The following is a 12,189-nucleotide window of genomic DNA, read 5'->3' as shown; positions in this document are numbered from 1 at the left end:
AGTGTCAACAGTGAACTACGGAACAGGTGTTTCTTGTGGTTAGGTTGTGATTTCCTTATTGCACTTCAGAAAACGATAAATGCGCAGTGACACGAACACATTTTACAATATTGTGTCCCGCGTACAGTAGAGGAACAGTTAAGATACCATGACTGTTTATTCAGCATGTTAATGCATCGTGTCATAAAGCAGGATTTGTAAGGCAATGGTTTGTAGACAAGAACATTCCTGAGTTATAGGGCTTGCCCACAGTGCCGAACTGAACACAACCTTTGGGATGAGCTTGAACGTCGATTTAGATGCAGGTCCGATCGTCCAACCTTCTCTTGTTTCCGCTACTCTTGAGGACAAGTTGCAGCCATCATCCACAGACATGTATTGAAAATGTCGCCAGCAGAGTTCTAGCCGTCATAAAGGCGAATGATGGACGCGCCCCATATTGATATCGAATCACACGAGTCCGCATACTGTTGGTGAGATAGGGCAGGAGAGAGGAATTGGCAGAAGGTAGGCTTGAGGCCAGGGCGTCAGTCATGTCTGGATAGCTCAGTCGGTAAGGCTGTTTTACGGCTTCGATTCCCTCTGGGATACTCAGGTTTATTCAGCAAGGAAGTTACAAAGGAGGTTACAGTTTTACATCTCGTCGTCACTAAGATCATCAGACTCGGTTCACTGATTCGATCTGACAACAATGGTACGAAAAATTATCACCACTTTGTTCAAGGAACACCATCTCATTCACCTGAAATTATTGTATGGAAACCACGAAAAATGTGATTTTTTTAGGGGGGGGGGAGGGGTTTTCGGACACTTATCTGACCTCCACTTGTTCTGAGTACGAGTCTAACATCAATTTGGAAGCGAGAATATTTGTTTAAGGTCGCTGAATGGTTCCGTTGATGACATATTCAGATTTTTCCACGGTATATTTGGTTTCCCTCTTTCGCTCTCTGGGAAAAACCGACGTTCCTCTGTACTGGTAGTGTAATCTGCGTATAACAAATCAGTAATGTTCCGAGATGAAACTCGCCTTGAGTCGTGGAATTTGCAGCTGGATACGTCTTTGTCGCAGTCTGAGTTGGGATCGTTGTGACGTTGTATGAGTGGAGGTAAAAAACATTTTATTAATTTATTTTATACTTTTGTTTGTAGCTATACCCTTAGTTTTAAACGCGAAGAGCAACAAAGCCGGCCGAAGTGGCCGTGCGGTTAAAGGCGCTGCAGTCTGGAACCGCAAGACCGCTACGGTCGCAGGTTCGAATCCTGCCTCGGGCATGGATGTTTGTGATGTCCTTAGGTTAGTTAGGTTTAACTAGTTCTAAGTTCTAGGGGACTAATAATCTCAGCAGTTGAGTCCCATAGTGCTCAGAGCCATTTGAACCAGCAACAAAAGAGATACACTGCTTAAACTAGATGAAGTAATGGCGCAACCAACATTGTTGTATGGATCTGAGTGACGCATACTAAACGGCATATCAAAAGTATAGAACATTAAGAGAAGAAGTCTCTGACACCTGTAGCTGGCTACAAATTAGTTGGCAGGAAGAGAAATGATCGGGGAAGAAAAGAATGAAAATAGAAAACATTCTTAGTGCCAAATCTGACATCTGTCAGTAGAACGAGAAAGCAATGTGTCTCAGTTTGTATGTAAAACATTGATAAAGTATTCTGATACCACATAATTATGCTGCTCACCACATTACCGCAAAAACAATGACAAAAATCAGAAAATAAATACTTTATCAAGAACGTCGTAAGTACCAGACCGGGAAACGGACTGGTTCTAAGTGCCAATAAGAAAGTTTTTACAAGCTGATCGTTGCAAAGAAGAAAACAGCGACCAAACACTTTTAATAATGCCATTTATTTTCACAAATAGCGCCGTCACCGGTTTCGATCCCACAGGTTCACCTTCAGACGGCTGTTCACGTTTATATTACATTCGTTGCTGTTTACTCTAAAGGAAAGAAAGGAAACCCGGCGATCAGGCCCTGAATGCCACGCGATAGGCAACCGATCCCGGTGACCATCCTCAATCATTCATCATCTGATGCTGTATGGATTTATCTACGTTTCGACATTCCTCGGAGCCGCTTCCTCTCAGAGAGGTAGCTCCTCAGTTGGTGTCACGAGTCTGAGGGCATCGATGTCCAGTCCTCCCAACAAGGAAAAATCCCTGACAGTACCGGGAATCGAACCCGGGTTCCTCGCATGAGAGTATGTCGCTCTGTCCACTCAATTATGGAGGGGGCACGTTGTTTACATTACTTGTCGGCAAAAAACTGCCAATAACAAATGTAAACAAAAAAAATTAATATGAACGTGAACGGCCGCGTGAATATGAACCTGTCCGTTCGAATCGGATACCGGCGCTATTTGTGGAAAAAAAGGCAATATTAACAGTGGCTGTTTGCTGTTTTCTTCTTTGCAAGAAGCAATCTGTATTTAGTAAACAGCCAAGGTCACAAAAATGTCAGTTTTCGACAAAACAGTAGGAGGAAGGAAGAAAGGTTGGATTTAATGTCCCGACATCGAGATCATTAGAGACGGAGCACAATCACGGCTTGCGTCAAGGTTGGGGGAGGAAATCGGCCGTGTCCTTTGAAAGAACTAATCCTGGCATCGGCCTGGAGTGATTCAGGGAAATCACGGAAAACCTTAATTTAGATGGCCGGACGCGGGTTTGAACCGTCGTCCTCCCGAATGCGAGTCCAGTGTGCTAACCACTGGGCCACCGTACTCGGTCAGAATTGTAGGAAGAAAGTTTTTATTACAGTTGACACTAATGCTGAAGCACTGCTTTTTATTTGTGATGATACAAGTACGGAAATTAGGTTTTTAACTAGTATAGTTTTTAACTAATAGAACTGCAGTTAACCAAATCACTTCCCATATATTTTAAAATTTGAAACTGCAGAAAGAAGCACAGCTTGGTACGAAGACCATGTTCCATCTGCTAACCCATATTTGAAAGACTCTCTCTATGGTTTGTCACCTGTGTCAACTGTAGGGACACAGTAACACAGTACCACTAAAAACTCGTTTTGTGAAAAAAATAGCACTTAGAACGTTCTTCATTACCATTCTTAATATGCAATCTGAGTGAGGAAATATGGAAGTAAAGGAACAAACGAAAATATCACATAACAAAAATGTAAGAAACCAACACCAATGTCAATGTTGAAGTGTAACAAAAGGGAGGAGCAAAATACTTGAAGGGTGACAAACTATGTATCTGTCCTGAATATTAGACAACGATTGAGTACGGTTGATTTTGATAAACTGTTTATTGTGAGCAGAGCGATGGCTTAGGAATATCAGCACTATTCACTAATATGTATTCACTCTGTTAAAAAATGAACATGCAGATTGAGTCCTCTTCGTTTTCTGTTCCATCCTTGAGTCCTCCTACAGGGTAAAAGTGAAAATTAAAAAGGACTGAATATTAAACGTATGAAAAATCTTGATGTGTATTGTTGCACGGAGTTCTGAGGCCCACTCTTCTATGACGTGAAGTAAAATACTTGAAAATGTTCATTGAACCAGCGCTATAAATATGCTGGAATACGCTGTTTTTTAACCAAGTGGTCTGAGGCGCTGCAGTCGTGGACTGTGCGGCTGGTCCCGGCGGAGGTTCGAGTCCTCCCTCGGGCATGGGTGTGTGTGTTTGTCCTCAGGATAATTTAGGTTAAGTAGTGTGTAAGCTTAGGGACTGATGACCTTAGCAGTTAAGTCCCATAAGATTTCACACACATTCGAACTTTTTTTTTGAATATGCTGTTTTAGAAGATCTCGCTAACTAGCGATTACCATCCAAATTGTTTGAATTACAGTTAGGCTTAAAATTCTTCTCCATACTGACCATCTGCTGTTTCAGAGGGATGTTGCGTAATCAATAGGTATAAAGACTTCGTCTTTGCACACAAAGCGCATCTTCGAGAGCACACGTTCCAGATGACACTATTTTGTTTTGTTTTACTGGATGCGACCATCGCGGTATACTGGTTGACTAAACATCTACATCAACAATTCAAAACAGATTAATAATAATTGTCAAAAATGAGTTCTTCATTAGGAAACTAAAAGATTTTTTCCCTTTGTGTTGTGCTCTATAGCTCGTATAAATGGATATTGTTTATACAGTACTTATCACCAAAAGCTACTAAAAACTTAATTATGTGGCATCTAGTTCCGACACCTAGCAGAGCTGAAAATTATGTGTGTCGCAGGTCCAGTATTGTAAAATATTTTTACATATCTAATTAATACTGTCGAATCAATAGTGTCTAGTATACGGCACGAGTACACAAAAATGTCGAGAATGTTTGGCTGATAACATGCTTGCAGATAATGCGCAAGATGAATGAACAGTTTAGGAGATGAGGTGGTTGAGTGGTGAGTGACACTAATTCACTTCAAACTGTCACACATACAGGAAACGACAGTCTGAATCATACTTGAAGACTGTCTGCTTACCTGCACTACTTTTGTATCCTTTTCTAGATTGGTCTCGAGTGGAACAAGCATGTCTACATAGAATGCTTTGAGCTGAAACAGAAATTTCATTTGTATTGCTCAGATCTGTTTACATCTTTTAAATAAGATAGTAATTTATGATGAACTGATTGAATTTTAAGTGAACAATTTAGACTTCAGTCAACAAATAAAGATTCCAGACACTCACCGTGTTGATCTGTTGAGCCTGTATCTCCTTGTATACATCAACGATTTGCATCAAAGCAGAACCTGCGAACAGCAAAGAAGTGTATAATAAATAATTGTCAAAGTTTCCTGTCAGCGTGAGATTCTCTGTTTACCGATATATTTTATTGACACAGTGATAGAAACAAAATATACAGTGATGTTTACATTATGAGTGTGGTGATATTTGAAACCTGTCTTCGAAATGAAAAATTCTTGCTGCTTATATGTTCTTGAGACTCTTATTTTTGGCCAAGTAGCAGTTTGTAAGTTATTGAGATAGTTCCTTATTGCGTTACTCTGACGAAAGTTAGAGAGAACGAAGTGACAACTATAGGAAGAATTCCAATAAAAATGATCCAAGTTGCCTTCAGTGAATACCTGTTTTGCTGACGGTACCAGTGGTTGAGCTTTATTTACAACCGTAAAATGTGGACGAAGAAAAATAATTAACAAGTTGTCACACAGAGTTGCTAAATTGCTCAAAAACTATTGTGGATTAATTCATAAAGTTATCAGGAGCGTGAATAGCTAATCATAAATGCAGTTAACTTCTAACAGTGCTGTGAAAGAATTATCAGTCATAAGTGGAAATAAATGATCCTTATATTATCGTATGAAAGACAGTCGGCTTACATTAGAAGTTGGAATATTGTTGTCAAAAGGATGACAGACTGCAGGATTTATATTTTTCGTAACCATGAAGATGACTGGTTGGAACATCATGGAAACATAAAGCAAATGGATTCATTGATGTATCATATAACACAATGTACGCGAGTCCGAGAAGTTCTAGCGTCTGGTCAACAACGTTAGAGATTTACAACTCAAAGAACTATGACGATACGTTTATTCTTTAACCCAGTGTAGTGTAAATTCTTGTTAAACAGCTGCCTGTATGTATTCAGAGAGGAGTTGAAACGTCATAACGTCTTAATGTGGAGTCCCATTATCAAGGGCTTAGGCCTACCCGGCGAGGGTCAGAGGAAACCCATTTTAATTCCTAGAAGATAATATGAGGTGTCTGAAGGAATAATCACATACCTACATCTTTGGTAATACTTTCACCATAGCGTCTCAAACGATTCCGGGCACTGAGTGTACTGTCTAATGGCTAACTGTAATTGAACGCTAACCCAAACAAACAGCCTGTCAAACCTTGGAATATCTCAGCGAAAGAACGTGAAAGTTGACGTAAGTAACTTATGAGGACAAAACACATACGCCCTATGTGTATTACGTGTAATATGTGACTAGGAGAGCACTTTTCAATTACTCTTCATTTATTTCAAAAGCATCACCGCACACCCATATTACATCCGACGTATTTTTCGAATTCTTAAATATTCTTAAAAAGTTTTCGGTAATCAGTTTGAACGAAATGTTGATAAACTGTAACAAAAGGTAAAAATAGTTGAAGATGGATCATCAACGTTAAAAAAATTTGTTCCTTAGCCGGGAAGACCTTTTTAAAAAGGAAATATTTCAAAATTAAAAAATACAGATAAAGTATTTGCAGTGTTCAAAGTAATAAATGGCGGTAATGAATACTGAGAACTGCAGGAAATCAATGTTGTAGTTTCTGATGACTAAATAATGATACTGGTAATTAATTAAAGATGGTAAATAGCGTTTCCTACAAACTGAGGAGATTTACTTCCGATACTGATTATTTGGGTGAGGGAAGGTTTAGTGGCGGTGTGAATACGTAGTGCATGTGGAGCAGTGATGGGGAAGGTGAGCTGGAGCGTGGGATAGAATATATTGAGAAGAGTTTGTGAACAAGAAAGTAAAGTGAAGTAATAAAAAAAACTAGGAAACTAAAGTCTTCTATGAATTGCTGTTAAATAACCTCCCGATTATTGTAATTTTAAAGGTCTGAAAACACATTTATTATAGTTGAGTGCTTTTATGACAGATGTTAATTTGCTGATACCTTGTTATATAAACCAGCTAAAGAAACAGCTTGATATTTTTTTGATTTAAGTAAAATAAGAACTCATATTTATCGACAGCCAATGAGATAGTCATAAATAAACCGACATGGCTGTCGAATGTGGACTTTTCATCACATAAGTGTTCTCATTTACAATGAGACCTGCGCAACATGGTGTGTGAATGCATTTGCAAATGCGTCAACAAGTGTGAACAATGCACATATGATGTGGTTTTTATTGGATTTAGATGCTTTTCTGACCCTTGTCGAGTACGTACCGCTACGAAATTAATGCGAGTAAGTGAAAAAGCGTTCATTTTGATTTACATATACGCGGTGGCGCAGAAATCACTGGACACTGGGCACCGAACACGACATAGAGGCAATACATACAATTATTTTTTTATATCCAAACTTTTTTCCAATTTCATTAATAGATCTTTTAAGTGTTTTTGGAACACTGTTACGTGCTTTATGTCATAGTGTGGAATCATTGGCCATATAATAAACTGCGTCGTGCGTGTAGTTTTAAGTTCATCAATGCTCTGAGGTTTTTAAGAACAGAGAGACCTTAACGACATCCCACAGGAAAAACTCCAAGGGCGTGATAATAGGTGAACGTGGAAGCATGTCAATATCTGCCCTTCGAGCAATCTCTTTTCTTTGTAAAGTTTTGTCTAAATAATCGCGGACGGCTGTGCCATAATGTGGTGGAGCACCATCGTATTGAAAGTAAATTTCTTGAAAGTATTCAGCAGACGTCATAAGTCCTGGTACCACGTAATACTGAAGCGTATCCAAATAGTTATCTCGTGCACTGTTCCTTCAAAACAATATGGTCCAAGTACGCCAGATGATGATATTGTTCCCCAGACACTCACATCAGGTTGGTTTAACGGTTGTTCTAATAAAAGATGATATCTCGTATGTCGTAAACTTTTTGTCTAGACTTTGACTTTGATCTAAAGTGTCTTCCCCATTCATTAACAACTTCAGTATCGCCTCTTTTATACAACGATTTTAATGCGAAAATCCTTTATTCTTTCGTTGACATCGTGACAGTTCGGAAAACCACAACTGTGAAAACATCTCACAGATCATGCTTTCAATAATTCACTAGTTTGATTATTGTGTTTGTTTTGTTTGTCACTGCATTGTATTCCAACTTGACAAGGCGTAATTATTACCATTTGGTAAAACAACTTAACGGGTTAACACTTCCTACTGTATTACGTCTTGCTGTTACATTTGTTCTCTTTTAACCGACTGTCCAATGACTTTTGCGCCACCCTGTATATGAAAAAACGTTTAGTGACACACAGCCAGTTAAAGTTTAGTGAATAATAAGAGAAGTTGGTAGAGACGTTTCCAGTGTGATACGATTAGCGATCAATAAAACTGAGAAGGTGCAAGTGTTCCTTGCGGCAGAGCAGCTCGCCGCTCTGTAAATACACAGGGAGTATTTCGAAAGCCTTCTCGCTATAGGAGTCTGTTACTGAGTGAGCGCTGGCGAACTTTGGCTTGAGATTTGTACGGGACCCGTAACCGCTTCTGGACACTTTATAATCAGTTGTAAACTTCATTACTGCGGATCAAAGCGCTCTTCGCCGGCAGGGCGAACTTCAGGAGCGCGGGAGGAATTACGGATAACAGATAGCCGATTGTGTAACAAGCCGGGAGCAGATACTGTGCATCTGACGCGCCATCTCCACCGCAAAAGTCTGCTGCTTCGCCTCTTACCTTTCTAACTTCTTGCGTGGAGTGGCTGGAGAGAGCATCTGTACAGAATAACGTTTCTGGGGCTTAGAGCTTTAAAATCTGCAATTTTCTTTTTTCTTTTAATACCAGAAATATACTAGACGTCAACGATTGACTCATCACGAATGGATGAAGTTGGCAACAGTGATGTTTTAACTTTTTTTAAAAATAGTTCTCATGTAGCTAGAGCTGTTACATTCATAAATAACGAAATAAACAAATACACAAAATACAACTTATTAACAATTTCACGTAACTGAACAAGTAAATAAAATGTGCAACTCAGTTAAAGGATCACTTTTCCGTGGAAACTCCGTAATTGTCTCTCACTATGATGCAGAGGTTTGAAATTTGGCTCAAAGGTGTCTACAACCTTCCTTTGCAATTGTGTAATAGCGTAGCGCTGAATGACGTCACCCTGGGTTCGACCTCACTTCAAACAGTAAGGTGTCGACACATGTCAGAGGTCAGAAGTTCATGTGACGTAAAAGGTTGGTCAGTCACGTCACACTGGCACCAAATTTCACCACAATTCTGTCCAGCGCCATCGTGGACGTCTCACACGATGGGAGAGTCGTCACAGCCCCTCTTCCCCACAAGTCAGTTGACACATCTGCGATTGAGTTTAGAACTGCGACGCACAGTGTTGAAATCTCGCGATTTTCTTATCTGTGACCGAGAGAAACGTTCCAGACACACCGCTAATCAGAATCTATACGAAAAGTCCGCAATGGGTGGCATAAAAGGCGCCAATGAAGCCACCTCAATGAAACCACCCCTTTACTCAGGGCGTTGAATCCATCACATCTAACGGTCGAAAACGACTGAGCAACAGGAGGATGTTCTTCACAACCTTTAGCGCTGCTGGCACCCGCGGACATTTCAACCCCTCTCTGACTTTGTTGGGCTGCAACACCATTGAGCATGATCGCACGCCTTTGGAATGCAGTGCGATGGCAGTTTTTGCTCTCGTGTATAAACCAACTTTCTAGGAAGATTGGGAGATTCTTATCCAATGTGACGCGCCTCCCCCCCCCCTGCCCCCCCCCCTTCCCCCGTCTCTCTGGTGGTACAATGGTTAGCGCACTGGACTCGCATTCGGGAGGACGACAGTTCAAACCCACGTCCAGCCATCCTGATTCAGGTTTTTCGTGATTTCCCTAAATCGCTTCAGGCAAATGACGCGATGGTTCCTTCGAAAGGGCACGGCCGATTTCCTTCCCCATCCTTCCCTAATCGGATGAGACCGATGACCTCGCTGTTTGGTCCCCTTCCCCAAAACCAACAAACCACATCTGTCTCTCTCTCTCTCTCTCTCTCTCTCTATCTCTCTCTCTCTTTCTCTCTTCGTGTGTGTGTGTGTGTGTGTGTGTGTGTGTGTGTGTGTGTCAGTTACCATCCATTCCCTCTCTCATCCATTAAGTATCTTCTCCTCTACACGTCCCTCCATTCACATATCTAGTTTCGAGTCGTGGTCCGGCACAAATTTTGTCACAAATAGCTGACGTCAATCTGGATTCGTAAAATGCCAGCCTAGTTCGGAATATTTACCACAGATGTAACTGTCAGAACAGTGTCTGTTCCTTCAGACATGCATGAATGCTGAAGGGCACACCATATAAAAAACAGACATTATAACCACCTATGACGAAATTAAATTAAAGCCGTAGCTTCTTTACGAATAAAACAAGCAACTTACCTTGACAACAGTCTTACTTTAATATTAGGTGCTTATTTTATTCGTTAAAATACCTTAGCTCCAGCCTAATTTCTTATTTTATTTAACGGCAGGCAACTCGAAGATGTTCTAAGAACGAAATCTCTCGTAGCTGAGATGGTTTTCATTAATCATTAAAATTACTCCAGAATCAGATTTTCACTCTGCAGAGGAGTGTGCGCTGATATGAAAGTTCCTGGCAGATTAAAACTGCGTGCCGGACCGAGACTCGAACTCGGGAGTGCTAGTTCTGCAAGGTTCGCAGAAGAGCTTCTGTGAAGTTTGGAAGGTAGGAGACGAGGTACTGGCAGAATTAAAGCTGGAAGGACGAGTCGTGACTCGTGCTTGGGCAGCTCAGTTGGTAGGCACTTGCCCGCGAAAGGCAAAGGTCCCGAGTTCGAGTCTCAGTCCGGCACACAGTTTTAATCTGCCAGGAAGTTTCATTAAGATTACTGTTAATAGAGTGCTTGTATGTCTTTGACCGCATGTCAATGTGTAAAGCTTCCGATGTTTCGGCCACTATTGGAAATGGCCTTCCTCAGGATATTTTTTGGCTGATTTAGCGAAAAACACGCCAGAAGGAAGGCTTCTTGCAACAGTAGCTGAAACGTCGGGGCCGGCCTGGGTGGACGAGTGGTTCTAGGTGCTACAGTCTGGAACTGCGCGACCGCTACGATCGCAGGTTCGAATCCTGCCTCGGGCATGGGTGTGTGTGATGTCCTTAGGTTAGTTAGGTTTAAGTATTTCTAAGTTCTAGGGGAATGATGACCTCACACGTTAAGTCCCATGGTGCTCAGAGCCATTTCTTTTGAAACGTCGGGAGTTTTAAACACTGACTCTGCGGTCACAGACACAAAAGCATTTTCTTACCTATGACAATGGCCGCGGAGGCCTATGCTTGCATTAAAATTATTGTCAGCTGTCGTTGCCATCATGACTAATTACGTATTTCTCCCCCTCCCTTTTCTTCTCTCGGTTCAGTCACACATTGGAATCCACACACTACACACAAAGCCGCATCGAAATAGACACGTACAAAAGCAGTGGTGTGGAGGCGAAATGCAGAGGCGCAGAGATGAGAGTGATAGAGGAACGCCAAGGGTCCTCCGGAATTCCGAGCCGCCGAGACGCGGAATAAGCTGGGAATTTTATCTCTGGCGCGCCAAGGTGGCGGCCGAGCATTTCAGAAATAAATCTGCAGATAAGTTTCTATATAAGAAGCGGAATGGTCCCGAGATAAGATCTTAATGAACGGCCCCGGTGCAGGTTATTGCAGCGGAAGAGTCGTAGCGCCGCAGCAGCGCAATCCGGCAATAAAAGAGAGCGCAGCAGTCGCCCCGTCTAGGGCAAGGAGGCGGGGGGGGGGGGGGGAGGAGGCGCAATGGCGGAGATGCGAGCCGCGCTGTATAATGAAGGCGGCGCGTGATATACGGAGCAGCTGCGACCGGCGGCTACAGTTCAATAAACTCGCTATTGCTATTTAGTCGCCGTCGCTGAAAGGAAGCGGCGCGGCCGTAATTCATAATATTCACACGGCAGGCAGTGTAGCAGGGTGCGAGAAAGTAATAACAGACGTTAGCCCGCGCCGAGAAAGAGGAGACTGTCAAAGCACATCGCTCGACAAGTTATGCCCAGGGGTGCGGAAGGGAACGGCTGTTGTCTTATACAAGGTCTTTCGTATAATTTGCGATCCTTAGTCTGCCCAAGACCTACACTACTGGCCATTAAAACAGCTGCACCACGAAGATGACGTGCTACAGACGCGAAATTTAACCGACAGGAAGAAGATGCTGTGATATGCAAATGATTAGCTCTTCAGAGAGTTCACACAAGGTTGGCGCCGGTGGCGACACCTACAACGTGCTGACATAAGGAAAGTTTCCAACCTATTTCTCATACGCAAACAGCAGTTGACCGGCGTTGCCTGGTGAAACGTTGTTGTGATGCCTCGTGTGAGGAGCAGAAATGCGTACCATCACGTTCCCGACTTTGATAAAGGTCGTATTGTAGCCTGTAGCGATTGCGGATTATCGTACCGCGACATTGCTGCTCGCGTTGGTCGAGATCCAATGACTGT

The 12,189-nt window shown here is 42.1% G+C and overlaps 1 protein-coding gene across 2 annotated transcripts in view; it reads right to left on the bottom strand.

Moving 5' to 3' along the window:
* Positions 1-12,189, bottom strand: part of LOC126235683 (brain-specific angiogenesis inhibitor 1-associated protein 2-like) — a 960,968-nt gene that overhangs the window by 56,843 nt on the left and 891,936 nt on the right. For both annotated transcript variants that reach the window (XM_049944419.1, XM_049944420.1), the window contains exons 4-5: positions 4,685-4,746; positions 4,477-4,548 (exon numbers count right to left, since the gene is read on the bottom strand). In XM_049944419.1, the coding sequence (XP_049800376.1) occupies positions 4,477-4,548; positions 4,685-4,746 (134 nt within the window). The remainder of the gene's footprint in view (positions 1-4,476; positions 4,549-4,684; positions 4,747-12,189) is intronic.

The sequence above is a fragment of the Schistocerca nitens genome, chromosome 2 (genome assembly GCF_023898315.1).
Source record: "Schistocerca nitens isolate TAMUIC-IGC-003100 chromosome 2, iqSchNite1.1, whole genome shotgun sequence".
Taxonomy (NCBI): domain Eukaryota; kingdom Metazoa; phylum Arthropoda; class Insecta; order Orthoptera; family Acrididae; genus Schistocerca; species Schistocerca nitens.
The sequence above is the reverse complement of the archived record's forward strand: the minus strand, read 5'-3'. Positions and strand labels throughout refer to the sequence as shown.